Source organism: Haliotis rufescens, unplaced genomic scaffold (genome assembly GCF_023055435.1).
Source record: "Haliotis rufescens isolate VD_foot unplaced genomic scaffold, xgHalRufe1.0.p SCAF_1, whole genome shotgun sequence".
Lineage (NCBI taxonomy): Eukaryota > Metazoa > Mollusca > Gastropoda > Lepetellida > Haliotidae > Haliotis > Haliotis rufescens.
In genome coordinates this window covers 33,074,808-33,094,846 of record NW_025963779.1, presented here as the reverse complement: position 1 = coordinate 33,094,846, position 20,039 = coordinate 33,074,808, and the positions used below count along the sequence as shown (strand labels likewise).

Below are 20,039 nucleotides of genomic sequence, written 5' to 3'. Positions count from 1 at the left end.
CTAATATCCCCAGACAGTAACCAACATCTAGACACCTGCTTTATCACAATATCTACGCCGGTTTTAGTTATTGCTTGCAAACACACACGCACTCTTGGTATATCTAAATATAAGGAATAAGAAAACTAACGTTAGCTAACTTATGCATGCACGGTAAGCTCAGAAACTGCAGAGTGTCTACTCAAACCATTCACCTCGATTATCCATACATACGAATTCATTTAACTGAAGCTTATCACAGTGACGTCATTTCTTTCACTAATTGTGACGTAATTGCATTGTTTCTACGTTAGTTGGAAAAAATGGCCGTATTTCAAACGTGCAGATATTTTCGTAAGTTTTTTCTGCCTCCAAAGTTATACAGTTGAGGCTGCGATTCATCGGGATGATGTAAGTAATGGATAAGAAAATATTAGACATAATTTACACTGTAGTCATCGAATCATTTAGTTACAACTATTAAACATTATCACATTTGCAAATCACAAAAAACCTGATTTATTAACTGTCTTTGTTTAGTTGTTGCCTTGTTGCCTTAAACAAATATGTTCAAAGATGTCCATTGTCGGAAGCTGCCGAAGGTAAGAGGGGACCCAAATACTGCAGTTGGTCAACTTATGTTAGAGTTGACTGGTTCAATATATGCCGAATTCCACCCGATTACGTTTTTCCTCTGAAACATTTTCTTGAAGTAGATATACTACTGGTTGATAGCATGAGCAGGGGGCACGGGTAGCCCAGTCGTCTAAGGCGCCGCGATTCGCTGTGTAGAGTTGCGTCCCTCAGCACGCCAGAAACCTATGATTGTGGGTTCGAATCCCGGTTCGCCCCAATTATGTTTCTAGGTTTGTCAGCACCATATCCGTGCTCGTGGGTTTCACCGAAGTGGTAAACGTCTGAGACCTGCATCACTTCGGGCTTTCCTCCCACATTAAGCTGACACGCCGTGATATAACTGGAATAATGTTAAAAGCGGCGTTAAACCCAACTCACTCACTCACTCACTGATAGCATGAGCAAACATCGATGTGTGACGAAATATTATCCACCAAGGCATATATTGTTACATTTCTATCCTCATTTTGGTCATCTCGTTGATACTTATGAGGTCGTAAAAACTGTGATATAACTTTCAGAAATAATAATTAATTCTTAAAACAACAGTTTTATAATGTTTTTCTTCTTCTGTAAATGATTTAGTATAGTCACTGTTGACTAATAGATAAACAATGCACATGCTCTCGTCTATGTTTACACCTATTTAAATACTTATTTCAAAAAGCAGGATTGCTTCTTTAGCTGGATATCAACATGTGTAATGGCATTGTGTCAAAGGTCACAGGCCTTTAGGACATGGAAAGGTTGTTTTCCCATCAAAGTCGAATGAGGAGAGAATTACCTCACTGACATCTTCGCATGAACAAACATGCGTTTGATTTAATCTGTACACAAATGTTTGGCTCCTTGAACCCCCCCCCCCCCCCCCCCAACACACACACACACACACACACACACACACAAAAAAAAAAAAAAAAAAAAAACACCATCCGGCCAGCTCTGGATGTCCGCATAAAAGCTGATATTGTTGTATACTGAATAGCGATAACTTCAGAATATAGAACTGTTGTCATTTTTTTTGGGTGTTGGCAAATCAACAGATATATTAATTAGATCATCATCTGATGTTGGCATAAACGTTCACGTGACAACATACATTTACATTTACATTTACATTTACACCTGCCCAAGACATTATGCAAATTTGATCCTGGTGTAAATATACACACATTGAGTAAACACGTTCACAGGTATACTCACACGTATGCAAAATAAACACATATGTATAGAGGTGCATATGAACGGGGCGAAACTTCCATTGGTAGTTTGAGTTCTGGTATTCCTAACATTTTCAAAATACTCCAGTCATGGCTTATCATAAATTGAATGATGAATAAATATTTTCCTAAAATCGACAGAACCATGCATATTCATAGCCATGAACTTTTTCTAGGAATCTTCCATTGGCAATATGTAAACAGTGAGTGGTACGGATATTTAACAACCTTCTGCCAAGATTGTTTTCTTCTTTATCTCTACTACTGCGTGGAAATATAAGTGATACTCAGAACTAACAAATACCAACATGTATTGTTTTACTTCGATTTATGCGGAATAATGGAACACTCAATACGGTATGGTAAAGGTGAGATGAGGTGAAATTGGGTTTAACGTCTCGCGCGTGCGTGCGCGAGTGTGTGTGTGGCTGCTTGTACTAGTCCGGACTGATGCCGATTTATAGTGCTAGCTCACTAAGATACCATCACGCAGTTTAACATGACTACCCCACTCAGACACAATATACTGACTCCGAGCCGACCAGTCTTGTTTTAGCCCCTTAATGCCGAGCGCCAGACAGGGTAACAACAAGTACCATCTTTTTAGAACGGACGCTCTACCACTAGACCACGGAGGCGGTCTAGAATGGTAAAAGGGTTATCTAAGCTCCTGGGGCTATTTCCGCAACCCTTTTTATTGTCAATAACAAAAACCGCCGGGCAAAAGAAAGCATACACTTGAAAATTGGATTTGACAACAAAAAACCTTTATCAAAACGTTACTGTAAGCTGAAATGGTCGCCGAAACACTGCAAAGTAAAGGTCCAAACTACAACTATGATACCCGTATCAAATACATCACTATCGAATAACCATAATTTCTTGTTTGTTTATTTTAGCCGCCATCAAACATTGGTGTATACTTTCTTTTGCCCGACAGTTTATAGTTGAATGAAACAAGTTAAAAACAAAAACACAACCCCCGCACAGGTATCGTCTGAAAGTATTCTACATAATGGCACATAATGGCACATAATGGCACATATCCTTTCTTACTATTAAGAAGTTTCTATGTCTTTCTTTTAAATATTCATGGAACCTTTATACGAATTTAAAGTTTAATATTCCCAGCTTTGGTCACTTCTGGCCATATTCTACCAAAACACTCCCAACGCCTTTCACTATCGAAGCACGCGACAGCGTTACTACTTGAGAAATTGGACGACAAAGCTCCAAATAAGAGGATAAAATAATTCCGCTAACATTTGTATGGTCTAATGGTATAAAACCTCGATATTGAATATCAACGCAATTCATTAACATCGAAAATTTAACATCAACATACAAAAAAAGTACTCGAAAATACAAGTTACAGAATGGTATGCGACAACCTCATCAGTGACATCCATCGGGCCCGCATCTCGCGTAATACATTTTGGTATTTGGTATTTACTTTGGAAACTAAAACAAACATGGCCTTCTAGCTGAAAAAGGAAGGCCATATCGATTATCATTCTTGGTCTGTCCGCGCCTTACCGATGCAGGTGGGTTTTACGGAGGTAATAGTCTACGACATGCGTCAGTTTATAGGTGAGGTGGGGTGAAATTGGGTTTAACGTCGCGTCCAAGATTATAGCACTTATATAGCGACGTGCATGCACGTGTATGTGTGTGTGTGGCTGCTTGTACTAGTCCGGACTGATGCCGATTTATAGTGCTAGCTCACTGAGATACCATGCCGCAGTTTAACATGAATACCCCACTCAGACACAGTATACTGACTCCGAGCCGACCAGTCCTTGTTTTAGCCCCTTAATGCCGACAGGGTAACAACAAGTACAATCGTTTAACGTCTTTTTGTATGACGAGGCCCGGGATCGAACCCTGGACCTTCCGCTCTCCGGGCGGACGCTCTACCACAAGACCACGGAGGCGGTGGTCAGTTTATAGGCCTTCCATTGACTCAGTGACCTGGGCCCACTTGCACAAAACGATCTTAGCGCTAAGACTATCTTAAGCCTATGTTAATGTATAGGAGTTAAAATTGACCTTAGCGCTAAGATTGCTTTGTGCAAGTGGGCCCTGGTTCCCATACGCTATTCCTCCAACACCATTTTTCCGACATGCATCATGGTTATATGAAAGTCACGTAAAATGTTTTTGGGGTTCATACGTTTCTAAAGGGTATTAACAAATCCCGAGACCAAAACCAATGAAATTGAAACTGGTAAACCTGTTTTGAAAAAAGAAACTGACCCACACAAAGAGTTCCTTAGGTAACCGACAGAAGTGCATTGCGAGCCTATTGCTTATAAGGGGCGGTCGGGTAGCCTAGTGGTTAAAGTGTTCGCTCGTCACGCTGAAGACCCGGGTTCGATTCCCGACATGGGTACAATGTGTGAAGCCCATTTCTGGTGTCCCCCCGCCGTGATATTGCTGGAATATTGCTAAAAGCGGCGTAAAACCATACTCACTCACTCACTATTGCTAATAAACCATCGAAGTCATAAAGCATGACCGTATCCCCAAACTCTAATCAATTCTAGCTATACGAGACACTAAGTTCTATGTATGACCCGGTTCCATGATCCTAGGGACCTTCTAAGGCTCCAGATAGTCACGCTACGCCCTACAGATAACGGTTATCGTAACGGTAACTATCTTCACTTCTTGACTCCGGGAATGATACCACGACAGAGTGTAACAGGTATTGATGTTATTGGCAATCCAAGCAAGTTTACACGTGATTGGAATAACAACTAACTCCACATTGTTGGTCTACGCCAGTCTATCATCTAATAATATTTGACCCATTACACAGCACCAATGTTTCGGTTACACACAGGGCACTATAGTTGCAACGTCTACACTTAAACTGGAAATGGGCACCAAACCGTAAACCATGGTCGGTCTATAAGAGTGAGTGTGAGTGAGTATGGTTTTACGCCGCTTTTAGCAATATTCCAGCAATATCACGGCGGGGGACACCAGAAATTGGCTTCACACATGTCGGGAATCGAACCCGGATCTTCGGCGTGACGAGCGAACGCTTTAACCACTAGGCTACCCGACCGCCCCCGGTCTATAAGAGATATCGAACATACAAATGCATACACAAGTATAAACGTCGTTTTTAACTTTCGTGTGTAACATATCTTTATTTTAAAAATTGAATATTTAATTTCAGACGAACCTTGTCAAGACCCCAGGCTGACACGTCGCCTGAGGGTGTGGTATGTAGCCTGTCCTGGGAGACACATCCAGGCCAGGCACGGGTATACCCCTCCAACACGAAAACAGACAACACTTTCCAGATACCACTGTTTCATATCTCCGATGTACCCTTTGACTGGGATATCGACCGATTAGACGGCAGGTGCACCCCTCAAGGGACAAATCTGACAAACTGCGACGAAAGCAACTCGGATATTGGTCAAAACGGACATTCAGTGAGGGGCAAAGCTATGCTACAGTCCAAATATGCAAATTTAAGAACATGTTATGAATGCAGTTCACGAGATACACGACAGAGCCCTGATGGACCGGCTGTATCCCCCTGCTCCTCAACAAGCGTGTCCTCAACTGATGCCGCATCCAGATCCACATCTGCATCAGACGAAAGGATGCTGCTGAAGGAAGTGACGTCGAGGATGCCGTGTATCGAGTCCGGACAAAGCATCATGGCTTCATGGACGGACATTCGGGAGATATTCTTCCCACAATGCACCTCGCCTGGATGCAGCATTGTTATGAACGCACTCAAGCTACAGATGAAGTTCCCACATACATCTTTCTTGATGCACGTGTGCTCCCAGTCAGAACAGATGGCATTCCTTCAGCGACACCTTCATCTAGTGATGCTAGGGACTCTGCTGGTTGACGTGGAGGCCTTTCTCAAACACAGATCCTTCCTTCAAGCCATGGTGGAGATGAAACACCTTGTGATAGCCGACGTTAAGAGCATCAACTGCTGCTATGGAAATACTGGCAATATGAACAATGAGCAGGCATTACAGGTAACGAAGCGTTATTTACACTTTACATTGCCAGGGTGGTCACCATGGATGTTGAATGTATGGTTACTAAGTAAGTGACGATAACGAAAGGCCAAGTGCTCAACTGATTTGATGGCATCAGAGGGTGCCATCAAGACTAACACCCAGGTTCCTAATACAGGGTCTATTACTGTACGTGGCCTCGTTCAACAAATCAATCCTATAGCTACTACTTAAGTATATTAACGTTTGGTAGTTACTATTGTCTTAATATTGGGCTGTGATCGCTTTGTGGAACGGGGACCTGCACAATTATAGTGAGTGGGTGAGTGAGTGAGTGAGTGAGTATGGTTTTACGCCGCTTTGAGCAATATTCCAGAAATATCACGGCAGGGGACACCAGAAATGGGCTTCACACATTATACCCATGTCGGGAATCGAACCCGCGTCTTCGGCGTGACGAGCGAACGCTTTAACCACTAGGCTACCCGATCGCCTGCACAGGTAAATACTAAATAGGTAAATCACTGTGTTTTATGAATAGCTGCATTATTTGCCGACATGGAAATACTAAATCAGGGAGATATTCTTGTATGTGAACTTGTTCAAGTCATTCCAGAAAGTTTGGAGTGTACTAAAATATAACACGTTACTTCACAACATGACGAGCGATCATATCCCATACACTCATCTTTACGGGTTTTCACACCTCCTTTCTCAACGACACTGGCCGTGACGTTTTGAATTATGCTGCTCTTTCCTTTAGTCGTCGTTCCTATTTAGTTTTGCCTCATTACTATCCCTAGTCAGTACCACATGTATTGGATTCACAGAATGTTACAGTGTACGACCTCCGACCTCACTGGTTCACTTCAAACCTTAAGCTTGATGAAACCATGAAAGCCTTCAAAGCGATGTTAACCCAAAGTGTAATATCAATGCATGGTCATGGATACGTCCAATTCCAAAACCCGAAACTCTTTACATAATCATGTCCTTTGGAGGGCACGGGTGGCCCAGTCGTCTGAGGCGCCGCAGTTCTCTGTGCAGAGTTGCGTCCCTTGGGCACGCCAGAAACCTATGAGCGATGGTTCGAAACCCGGTTAGCGCCGATAATGGTTCTTGGTTTGTCAGCACTATATCCGTGCCCGTGGTCTGAGACCTCCGTCACTTTGGGCTTTCCTCCCAAAAGCTGACACGCCGTGATATATCTGGAATACTGTTCAAAGCGGCGTTAAACGTAGCTCATTTACTCTATTGTACCATTCCGATTATATCATAAGCATATGTTTAAGAATCAGGATCAAATAGTGATGATACGATGTGTTTGCGAGAAGGTCCTGTCCGAACGGTGGCACATATCACAAACACATGCAAGGGAAAGTCAAGTGTTGAGAAGTGAATATATGGTACAAGTCAAATCATACATAAAACTGAATCATGACAGGGGTCACCATACCGATATATTCTCAACAGACACCAACGAAACAGAATGGGCATGTGCTTCCAGTAGTGGTTGCTACTGACAACTGTACAGAATGGACCGGGGATGGTACAGAAGCTCGTGGTGCCATGGTCCCTCTCCCCATGTTACCAGTGTTGTTTCCAAGGTACCAGAGGCAGCTTCTGCTGATGGCAACACGTTTTATAACGATGAAAAGTAGGGCTGTGATAAGGAGATGTTCTACTACCGAGGCAAGGACGTTAAATATGTGGCATCTCAACACGCAAGGTATAGTATCCAACCTTAGCTGGCCTATTTATCATCGTACACCATTAAGTTCCATTATCAACCCTTAATGCTCGAACAGCCGGGGCCACGGGTGGTCGAGGCCTCAAAAGAGTAAGAGGTCTTAAGTCTGAAAAAATTCTAAGAAATACCAAAAGAAAGACAAAAGATTTTTCTGAAGTCTTATTCATAAAAGAAATTGTACTAACTACTAAGAGTACTTCTTAAGCAAAGAGTACTCGAGAGGACTTTTAGTGACTTAAGAATTTTCCTGATTTTGCCTTATTATATTCATTGGTTTGTCAGCACCATACACGTGCCGTCTGGTTTTACAAAATTGGTAATGTCTAAGACGCTTCATCCGCTGTGCAGAGTTGCGTCCCTCGGGCACGCCAGAAACCTATGAGTGTGGGTTCGAATCCCGATTCGCCCCGATTATGTTTCTAGGTCTGTCAGCACCATACCCGTGCTCGTGGGTTTCACCGAAGTGGTAAACGTCTAAGACCTGCGTCACTTCGGGCTTTCCTCCCACATTAAGCTGACACGCCGCGATATGACTGGAATACTGTTAAAAGCGGCGTTAAACCCAACTCACTCACTCACACACTAAGACGCTTCATCACTTTTGGCCCGCATTAAGCTGACAGCTATAACTGTGATACTGCTCAACGGCGTTACGTAGTACAGGAAATACAGTAATTTTATTGATGCATCTATTTTGTGGTATTGATATTGTAATACAGTTTTGCTGATGACATAAGCATCTCTGTGATTGGCATTCTAGAAGTTGGTGAGTGAATTAAAAAACTTCATGGATAACAACTTCTGGTTTATTGCATTTAGCGACGTTTCGATGAAGATTCTTACACCGTTATTAAGCTGGAGAGACTACAACCACGTAAAGAGAGGTATATATACATTTATTACCCACAGTGCTAGAAATAACCTAGTTCATAAAAATAAAAATTGTATGTGCACAAGCGCATATATCACTTCACGCGCACCAGTGTATTGTTATGTCATCCGGACGGCATTGTTGACGTTTTTCGAATCCTATTGTGACGTATGGTCAGAATGACGTCAAACTATAAACGACGTCATACCTGAAGATCGTTGACGTCATTCAACAATTGTAGTTTTCTAAGACGGCGGTCGTGATAGTGCATATTTCTAAATGGGAGCTCAAAACGATAAAAAAAATGATGGATAATAAAGGAATTATTACTATCGCATGTGTGTCACACTGATTTTACGAAACTCATGTAAGAATTCAAGAATTGCCCTCGTTCTCGTTCAGGACATACAACAATTCGGGCATTCGTTTCGTAATATCGGTATGATACACATGCTGGTATAATAATCTCTCTATATATATTTATGATATGTTGCAACAAGCAACAGATTAACCCAAATAGCAACAGTTAATATAATCTGCTGCTTATCACACAATACCATGTATACATATACCTCATAACTCCGGCTTGATAACGGTGGAAGAATCTACACCGAAACGTCGCAATAAAGTTGTTATCTATAAAGTTGTATCTTTTCTTATTGACATAAGCACCGCTTGGACTAATATAAATGTAACTGTAACAATATATGTGTACTTTACTGCATGTCAAACTAATGTTTTGTGGAACTTTTGTCCCGCGTTCCGATGCCCAGGTTCCAACGACCAGCTGGTTACGTCTAACGATCTCCTTGTAAGATGGCAGGATGTGGTGACAATTGTAGACCCACTTGTAAAGCACGCGGCAAGGTTTGGGCTCTCCCAGCCACAGCCGTGCAACACCCCAAGCAGCAGCTGCAGCTTGAAGATCACGAAGCATCCCATACAAAACATAGCTGGTGTCAAGACCAATCAGACGGTACCTATTGCATGTAGTAGTGTGTGCTCGGACAGGTGTTACATGTTGGTTGGATGGTTGGTTTTTTTGTTTTACGCCGCACTCATCAATATTCCAGCTATATGACGGCGGTCTGTAAATAATCGAGTCTGGGCCAGACAATCCAGTGACTGACATCATGAGCATCGAACCACGCAATTGGGATCGATGACATGCTTCAACCATGTCAGCGAGCCCGACCACCCGATCCCGTTAGTCGCCTCTCACAAGCATAGTCGTCTTTTACGGCAAGCATGGGTTGCTGTAGACCTATTCTACCCCGGATCTTCACGGGTGATACATGTAGAGTAGAGGTCCTGCTGTCATCATTGTAAGGGACCACTTGCTATTCTAAGAAAACAATAAAAGTGACAAAACAGTTTCCATAATCATAAAATCAAAATCCTTTCCGTAAGCTTAAGCAAGCTGGGCTAAAGGCAAACATGATGTCCGATGCAATTCCCTATTTGGACTTGGTCTCGTGTATTTTCAGGGGAACAATTGACTTGCCTTTGCATGTTTGTGACGGATGCCATCGGTGGGGCAGGATACGCTCACTCTATCGCGAACACCTGGTATGATCACTATGTGATCACAATTGTGATTCATAAACACATGCTTATTATACAGTCGGAATCGTACAATGGACTGTTTTTCGTAGATACCTCTGATGATAATGAAAATGTTTTTTGTCACTTTTAACTATTTAGAGAGTAAGTGGTTATCACATAATTTGTCGTTCCCATATATATATATGTGTGTGTGTGTGTGTGTCTATATATATATATATATATATAGATATATATATATATATATCTATATATATATATATATATATATAGAGAGAGAGAGAGAGAGAGAGAGAGAGAGAGAGAGAGAAATATCTTTTACTAAATTTGCTTCTACTTCATATAGCTATATATACACCTCGTCAAATGTATCGTACTACAAAATTTGAAGTGTAATTGCGAGTTCATTTTCAATGTAGAGATTATAAAAGGCACACTGTGTATTGACACACCATCTGCCTGTAGAAAGGTATCCCCCTCAACTGCTGAACCTTATGGGTGCGTTTATGCAAGCCGTATGCACACCGAAGGGGTCTCTATAGAGAAATTTGTGATTGATGACAGATAGTTCGTGCGTATTTACTACTATTTATTTTAAATGAAAGTTCTACCTATTTTAAAGTCTGTCTTTGGAACGATTGTAACTGAAATGCCTAAACGTACTATCCAAGAAAATAAATCGAGGATGGCAAATGATTGGCATTCACCAAACTCGCATGTCATGTCAGGTTATTGCCATCGTGTTGAACATTAATCGTACTGTAATCAGTCGTCTCATTAGAAAAGTGAGTGCGTGAGTGAGTGAGTATAGTTTTACGCCGCTTTTAGCAATATTCCACCCATATCACGGCGGGGGACACCAGAAATGGGCTTCACACATTGTACACATGTCGGGAATCGAACCCGCGTCTTCGGCGTGACGAGCGAACGCTTTAACCAATAGGCTACCCGACCGCCCCTTCATTAGAAAAGACACATTGACTGAACATGGAAGCCCAGTGCCAGAGAGGACAGGGTCCTTGTACGCCATCTTCAACTTACACTGTTCTTCGTAATCACTGGCATACCCACGACCTACTGTCCACACCATCGGGCGTTGACTAAATGCGGGAGGATTAGGACCTGAAGATCAGTCAGACTCCACTCCTCTCATCATAATACATGCGGGACAGTTTAGCCTGGCGTCAGTTTCGAGCACAATGGAACTGGAGGTCATGGCGGAGTATTCATTGGTCTGATGAGAGTCGGTTATTATTTTTCCACACTTGTTAGGACACCTGTCTGGAGACCAAGCGGAACATCTGATCATCAGCGCAACGTCCAGGAGACACATGTGGTGGCAGCTCCGTGATGGTATGGTCATATTGCACCTTTGATTGTTAATTGTTGGTCACAGTTCAGGGGACATTAAATGGACAAAGGTACGGTTTTGTTGTGCCTCATCTTCATAACCATGCACTTGCCACACGTCCGGTCTTCTAGACGACAATGCCCGACCCCACCGAGGACGAGCTGTGACTGACCATCTCCAAAACAACGCAATTGAGACTCTGCCTTGGCCTTCTCGAAGCCCCGACCTGTATCAAATCGAGCATCTATGGTATCAGTTGGGACGCAGGATTAGAACCAGAGACCTTCCAGAACAGAATCTCCAAGGCTTGACCCAGGCATTGCATCAGAAATGGCAACACATCCTTCAGTTGAAGATCAGGCGTCTGATTTAGAAGATCTGTCTTATATGTGACACGTGTATGCATAGAGAATCTCACCCTCGTGTCTTTTGATATCGAATGTATCAACACGAGTTGATAAAAGTGGAAAAACTCCGAGTTTTTTCCACTTTAATCAACTCGTGTTGATATATTTGATATGAAAAGACACGCGGGTGAGATTTTATTTATCATCCAACATCATTCTTCCAACTTTTCAGTTTGTAGACAGTAATACGCAATGTCTTAAATGTAAAAAAGTACTGCTAACAGGTTCAATAGCAGAGCCATTAGTGATGTCATTTGATTGTGACGTCATGTAACAATGATGTCACAATGATCTGCAAAGTATTGTGATGCAATCTCATTGCAGTGATATCTACAATGTAGATATCGCTTGATCTAACCCAAACAATATCTCCTGTGGGAGCCAGTTTTGGATGATAAAGATGGGGTCGCTACACCAGGTATTGACTTACATTGTTGATCATTTAACTGTGACATGGGTACAACGTTACTTAGACACGTACATGTTGACCAGTCCATCTCATTCCTCACACTTACCATACTCTTATACTGCCTCTTTGTATCCCCAATTACAGTCATTGTAGGCGCTGGCGATTAAAGTTGCTTTTTTTCTTTGCAAATGCTCATATTTCCTATTATTCATTTATTAACACTTTTGGTTGCGTTTGTTTCGTTTTCCAGCTCTAACCCATCTCTTTCTAATTACCAAAACATCTTGGTGGTGCATAACTTTTGACGGGTTGTATATATATGTTCAGAATGTACACCATTCAGTATGTACACGTACTGATTTTTATATCAGTCAATCTGATATGTCATGTTCATACTTTCCGAAATTATAAAATGAAGTAACATTAATATATTAATAAATGAATGAATATAAATCGTGATGATACGTTGCAGGTGGGATCCAAGTCTAATGAAAAGCAACACATGTCATCTGATGTCACAGCTGAAACATGGATGCCTAGAATACTTAACTGTTACTCTACCTCTGACAAAAGAGTGGACGCCAGTGTGTCCTCATCGTCATTTGCACCACCATCACCATTATCATCAGACAGTAAGGTGCCAGCTGTCCATCAGGAGCCCAACAAAGACGAAGACAAAACCGATGTACTATATGGAGAAGATAACTTGGATCAAAGCCAGAAGGCGCAACAGTACACCACTATGCAACCATCTGCAGATGGTGGGGATGAGCATGTGATGCCCAAGAAATCCAGCTCGGCAGAACGCTATAAAGATACTGATAGCTCATCATCGGCATCATCATGTACTTTAACCCCCGATTCATCTGAATCTGGGACACTTGATGCTTTTGAGAACCTGTGCCGAACCGGATCTCCAGAGAAAACCATTACAAGTAACGGACAGGTTGATGAAAGACCACTGAGATCAGAGCAGGTTGAAGCTGAGCAACGAATGCTCCAAGATTTAGTGCTAACAACGTTGAAGAGCAAAGAGTATACTGAAGAAAAACCCAAGCAAAGTAAAGTTTTTCGTAAGGGAATAAGGAGGAGTGAAAGAATTCGTGACCAAACAAAGGTGCCAAGTTTACAAGCAACCCGGAAAGTGCCTGACAAGAGAGTGGATATAACCATTGTTGTTCCGTGTGGTTGCGCAGGAGAGACAGCAACGTCTGTGGCTTGTTGTGAATACCTGGACAGAGATACTACAAACAGTGATAAATGCAGTTCAGCGGGCAATTCAATACACATAATTGGTGCAGAGGATAATAGTAATGACCCAGGACTTCTTAGTGCCCTTAGTGCCCTTGGCGACGATCAGACGCAAAGTCTGACGCATGGTTTCAAAGATATTGCAAATCTGTTTACAGTACTGACAAATGAAGAAGTCTCCTATCGGTCAACACAACTCGCCGCTGCTGAAATAGAAGATGTGGTAAAGAAAAATACAATGTCGAAAATAAGACAACTTGGAGACCTCTCAAGCAAAGGATTACAAATTCCTCTACCTTCTGATATTGCCCTTCTTCTTCCTAAATTGGAAACCAATAACCCCAGTAAAAGCGCTGAAAAGGATATAAGACCAACGGCAAAACTTTCTGCAAAGAATAGGAACAACTATCCTGAGATGATTATTTCAGCCCAGAAATGTTCATTGGGAAGCATGACACCAGATGCCAGACAAACTCATAACAAAGAAAATCCAGTGTCTGTGACAGATATCATGAACAGTATGGATAAGACCTTCAATGCTTTTAAGTCCGACCCAGTTGCCCTCGTCAAAGAAAAAATGAGATCCTCAAGAAATCCAACTGGGTATGTAAATACAGACTACATCCGCGTTACTGGCCCTGGCCCTAACATCACGTTATCCCTAAACGAGTGCAACCCTGGAAATCTAATGAAACACAATGTTGAAACTAAATCTAGTGATGTAAAATTTAAAGTACCTTCAAATATCAAGATTCAAATGAACTCGCAGAAAAATAGCTTCGAGCCGGTTGAGGATAGCAGAGATGTATCAGCTCTTCTGAAGTGTCCCAACCCTGTACATCAATGGAGTCTCCTTGATAACAGATCTAGCCCCGCAAAGCTCAAGCCACAGTTGAGACCTTTAATAACATGTCCTCCGGTAGATGATACTGCTGTATCAAAACCAGAAGTCCCTTCAAAGATTTCAACTCCCAGAGATCCCACAGCATCAAGGACTCTCACGCCATCCCCTGTGAAACTAGTTCTCAGGAAAACTCGAAGTGATGGTACGAATCCATTAAAAAAGCCACAATGGAATATTAAAAAGGTGATCAGAGCATCAAATGTTTCAAAGAAACCAGGTGCAAGCTGTCGTGAACGAAAGGCAAGAATGGATGCAGATTTCCATGCTATGAGAGCACGAGCTATTGCTAAAGCTGATTCAGGGTCACCTGTTACAGTTGCAAGACCTACTTTTGCCATGACCTGTAACGTAATGAAACCTTCATGTAACAAGTCAGCTTCATCAAGTCAAGTTACACGGCCTGTGGCAGTTGCCAATTTAAGAAATGGCTTTAAGAAGAATTCTGATTTATCAGGTCAGGTCAGAGTTCCTGTAAAGAATAACATGGTTAAGAGTAGGTCAAAATCTACGTCTTTGGGTCAGATTCCAGCCCCTGCTGCATCTGATACAGTGGAACATACTGGTCATTCAGTTCATGCAGTGCTCTCTTCCCCAGTTAATAAAAACAAAAAGGATACCACTACATCCACTATGACAGATTTGTCTAAACACAAGAATATAACTGATCATCCTAAACTCGTGGAGTCCAGAGTTAACTTGCAGGTAAAATCTGGAAAACATTATGTCGATTCTCACAGTATAGTACAGAAAGTGGATTCTCTCAATATTGCTGGTGTTATACCCCACACCACTCACTCACTCACTCTTGAAAACGGACAAAAAATGACTGACCCTAAAGACCAGAGTCAACAAGAGCTGGCTGAAACGTCCTGCAGTAATTTGAAAGAAAAGGTTGCCCAGTCAAAGAAGCGGCAAAGGGTTGGAGAAGCAGAAATCAGGTGGTCACAAGAGTCAACACTGCCTTTTGAATCATCAGACAATATATCAAAATACTGGTCAGGGTTCCCACCCGGGCAGATTTCCCGTAGCCTTACTGGACCCAGACAAAGTTTTCCAAGTTATTCTGTTGATTACTTCATGCCACCAGATAATGCACCATCTCAAGAGAATCTCGCGAGTCGGACTCCAAATCCTGCACCTACAGTTTGTACACCTGCACCAAGAATTGTTAATATAGTCCCTAACACTGGAAACGACTCTCTGCCAAGCTATGTCAACTGGCAAAGAAATATTCAGCCTATCAGATACTTTATACCTGTCATTGCAAATACACCACCATTCCTGTACCCACCAAGTCAACAGACCAGCTCAGAGGCACAGAGCAGAGAACATCTTATAAATTCAAGGTCGATGTCTGCAGATAGATCAGACTTTGCTCCTCACCATGAAGGCCATTATCTATCTCAATCGAGCAGGTCCACCACTTTTGGGTATAATGACAGTCAGGTGGCCCCCTATATATCCAACAGAGACACTCCCAGGGCTGCATACTCAGCAGACACAAGCAACCATCATTTGATCTCTGGTGTTGATACTGAGCCTTGTGGTATTAAGCATGTGCAACTACCATCTTTCTACAAACCATTAGATGAAGACAAAAGTGTATCAGAAGTGATCAATAAGAACACTGCTAACAAGGAATCTGACGGAGAGAAAAATGTCAGCAGTGGCAAGAACAAAGAGTCAATTTCAAAATTAGATCACCCTGATTCCAACACAAACAAGGTACCAGCAGCAGTATCTCCCAGTCTTGGAAACGTTCCTGCTTTTCCTGAAGCTCAAAGTGCTGAATGCTGTACTCATAACACATCAAGTTGTTCTGAGGTGAACAGTGACAATGCACTTAAAGTCGTATCAGGGATACCAAAGAATCCTGTAGAGGCTGAAACTTGTATATCCTCCAAATCTACATCTATATCTCCTCTTCCTTCTTTAAGTGGTGCTGCACAAGCTCCGGGCCTTACTGTGCAGTCTGATCCTGGGGGTAGCCTCAAAGGTAAACACCAGCCAACACCAGGAGTTCTGAATCTGGATCAGGCAGAAGGTCTAGAAGAGACAGGACCTCTAGGTTTGCAAACTGCCCCTGGTGATGTCAAGTGTACAAGTAGCAAGGTGTTAACTGCAGCCAGGCCTCATATAGGGCCATTCCATGAAAGAGTCCGCTTAGAGGCAAGTGGCAACATTCGCAATATCAGAAACCCAGGCACTGTGGAGGATCATCTAGATCAGTCAATCAGTGACCTGAAAAAGAGAGGGACTATTGAGCTTGCCAGCGTTGAGTCTATTAGTTGGAACTGCACAAATCATCTTTGGGTCCTTGATAAGAACACAAACAATAACTGTTCTGACACTGATGTCGATGAGGAATGTCAGGAAAGTCACCATTATCAGTTAACTTTATCTAAAAAACAGATGAGTAAATCAGCCCTACAACCAATGAGAGCGAGGACAATCAAATGCAATAAGAGAAGAGCTGCAAAGACAACTGTACGTACTGTTTCAAGTGTCAGTAGTCTTACGTCAGTGATTCTGACTGATATGGATGATCTGCTATTAACCACAATGGTCACTCTTCGCACACTTAGAAAATGTTTGTCAAAAGCAAGTAGTGGATCTAATTCTAACAACAACTGTGATGAGCAAATTTCAGCAGAGAGAGACACACAACCTGTTAACATGCCATATAATAAGTCAAGATCATCATACCCAAAAGTAAACGCAAGTCCATCCGGTGCCTGCCAACCCAAAGTACCTACTCAAACTGTAAATGTTAACATTCAACATCCTACATATCCTTTATATTGTTCAATGGTTAAAGATGAACCTATCAAAAAAAACATTTTACTTCGTGAGACACTGAGGAACAATTTCAACCTGATCAAAGAAATTAGCAAGTGTATCTGCACCTGTAAAGACGCCATCATGTTCGTGAAACCTGGTGAAAAAGAGTCGTACACAAGTTTTCTTAAGCAACAGTACTTGAAGTCTCTGAGACACTGTCCTTTACACTCTTGGGAAGCTTCAAGGCCATATAAACAAAAGATTCTCAAACTGCTGGACCGTCTGTGCAATAAAGTTGGGACAGGTCAAACCAAGATAAGACACAAAGGAAAACTTAAACGTGGTTCAAGGAAGCAAGTGAGAAGTGTCATGAAGCTCGGTCAAAGATGTCCAACATCAAAGCCGGTCAGAAACCAGGGGGAGCTATCTGCTGCCAGACATTACCTAGCATCCTATGTAAACAAGCATTATAAGAAGGAGATGCTGAGGAGATTTTTACAGGACAGAAAATGTCTTCGAAGTAGTATGTTATCAGGTGTAGAAGAGAATATACAGACAAAAGATGTTAAAGACTCTGACAATAGATTATTTGACACTAACAAGAAGACTCAAAGCTCAAAATGTGATGTGAATCATTCTACTGATGCAGATCGGGAGGTGAGAAGACAGTTAAAGGCCCAGGACAGGCATTCTTCCCAGCAGGAGCTCTTCATGCAGATTTTGCAGAGGAAGAAGACTAGACAGTGTGGTATCTCCCAAGAAGATGCCACTGTTGACAAAATGAAGGATGAGTCTGCATCGGGTGACTGGTACGAGAGGCTCAAGCAACTGAATATTCCTGAAGATGGTCAGCAAAAAGATGTCGCTCTCAATTCAGAATGTTCTGTAACCTATGATCATAAATATATCTCCACTTCACAGAACAAGACAGAAACACACTTCAGGCCAGGAAAACAACGACTTGAAGAATCTAAAACCATCAACCACAATATAAGGTCAGTACAACTATCTGGGTATAGTAATATTAGAGCCTCCTCCAAACTGCATCCTGGTTCTCCCCGATTGTCTCCTGGTTTGTCAGCCATGCTCCTGGTTTTCGCCGAGGGGGAAAATGTCCTAGACCTGCATCACTTTTGGTTTTCCTCCCAAATCAAGCTAACACTCCGGGATATAACTTAAATGCAGTTCAAAGCATGGTTGAGCCTAACTTACCAACTCAAACTGCAAACTAAAGTCATATATGAACTATGATGCACTTTGAAACTTTACTATGCTCTTTGCAAAGGGTAACTTAATGACAACTGATAGTGATTAATTTCATTTAATTAGTTGTTTTTTTACAGCTTCCAGGAAGTTTTCAGTGCTTCTGATCCCGATATCAGCTACTGTGGGAAAGTCTACATCAATGATCTGTCCCTATCATATGTGATGGAGAATGGCTACAAGTATCTACCATTGAAGCAGGCTATCCGTCTGCTGCCACGGTGCTGTTGCTCGATCTTCAAGGCTCTTCTCAGGACACACAAAAGTCTTGTTAGAACTTTCAGCACATGGGAGCATGTATGTATCTAGGTTATTAACATGATTAATGCACGGCAGTAGATAAGAAACATTTCTTTGATTTCTTTTGTGTTTGTGTGACTCACAATGGTAACACTTACATGTCTTGGCATCAATTAGTAAGCTGTAAAAGTACATAGCTTTACAGACACCTCTGATGTTACATCCTCTCTTCTTATGTGTTGGCTGCTTTGAAGCAGTTGTTTGTTTTTTGATTTAACACAATATTTGAGTGGCCTGTTAATCATCAAGCATAGACCAGACAAAAAGGTGATTGATGTTTGCACCAAAGTCCAACACCATCAAGGTACAAGCAAGCCATCGATTAGCATGGTCTATTGGGTAGCTATTTCAGTACCTAATGCTTTTTGAAAACCCAATAAACATCAGGATCTGGTTGCTAAAATGTGTGTCATTGTACCCAGATGTTGAGGATCATTGTTCATGTTATCAACCACTGGGTTCGCCTGACCTAGTGTTGATAATTTAGAGACCACGTTGACTTACCTGGAACATTGCTAACTGTCCCTCATTCACATTCCTCCGGGATTTGTAATAAAATTAGTGTTAAACTGAAATAACTACATTGAAACCTGTCTCTGTTTAGGTTCGTCTTCTCGACCTGCTGAGTGGAAAAGGGAATCAGAACAAGGTCCAAACAGGGGATATTCTTGTCAAACTGGACACACTCATCGCCTGTCTGCCAGACATTGAAGCTGAGGTGAAGCTCAGGCATCAGACAAAGAGATCAAAAAAGGGTTCCACCTGTAAATACTAGCAGCAGGACAAATAAACAACTGCTTCTTTCCCATAATACACAACAATCAGCCTTAGGCTCCTGAAGGACCTCTCTGCTCAACAGACATCCATTTAACACACCCATAAAGTGCACAAATAATTGCACTACTTCTGGACCAAATAAATACACTGACATACAAAAAAAGGACTTCCAATAGAATGTTATCTTTCACTCCTAGTCAGTGGAATGTTTATTTTGAGAAGTAAAACATAAAGAAGGTGTGTATCTTGAATGACAAAATCTATAGATTCTAGGGCTAGGACGAGTCCGAATTCACTACCCGGGTACCCCTATCACCCGACCCTACCCGGGTACGGACTGTGGGTCTTAAGAGATAGGTACAAAATATCCGATTGGGCATTTTTTTTACCATAGCACTGGCAAAATGTATTAACATAGTGTATTAAACAATCTGGTCATGCATACACTGAAGTTTACTCAAGTTATATCTTTAGTCAAAGATTTGAAAAGTCAGAAGGAATGGGTGCATAGTCAGAAAGAAATGCGAACATTTGTGACTTGTAGTGTAACCATAGAGTTCTCATTAAACAATGTATCAC

At 41.9% G+C, this 20,039-nt stretch overlaps 1 protein-coding gene across 1 annotated transcript; it reads left to right on the top strand.

Moving 5' to 3' along the window:
* Nucleotides 1–268: 268 nt before the first annotated feature.
* LOC124139426 lies at nucleotides 269–19,880 on the top strand. The gene is made up of 7 exons (XM_046506466.2): nucleotides 269–390; nucleotides 5,023–5,851; nucleotides 7,307–7,562; nucleotides 9,228–9,430; nucleotides 12,657–18,115; nucleotides 18,464–18,680; nucleotides 19,288–19,880. Exons 1-7 carry the CDS (start codon nucleotides 386–388, stop codon nucleotides 19,456–19,458), a joined length of 7,140 nt encoding a protein of 2,379 aa, XP_046362422.2. The 5' UTR covers nucleotides 269–385; the 3' UTR covers nucleotides 19,459–19,880.
* The last annotated feature ends 159 nt before the right edge of the window (nucleotides 19,881–20,039 follow it).

Bases quoted from the DNA above. Each gene is read 5' to 3' on its own strand.
- LOC124139426 (XM_046506466.2), top strand. The intron at 7,563-9,227 runs GTATAGTATCCA...TCCGATGCCCAG, and splicing joins GTGGCATCTCAACACGCAAG to GTTCCAACGACCAGCTGGTT. The intron at 18,681-19,287 runs GTATGTATCTAG...GTCTCTGTTTAG, and splicing joins CTTTCAGCACATGGGAGCAT to GTTCGTCTTCTCGACCTGCT.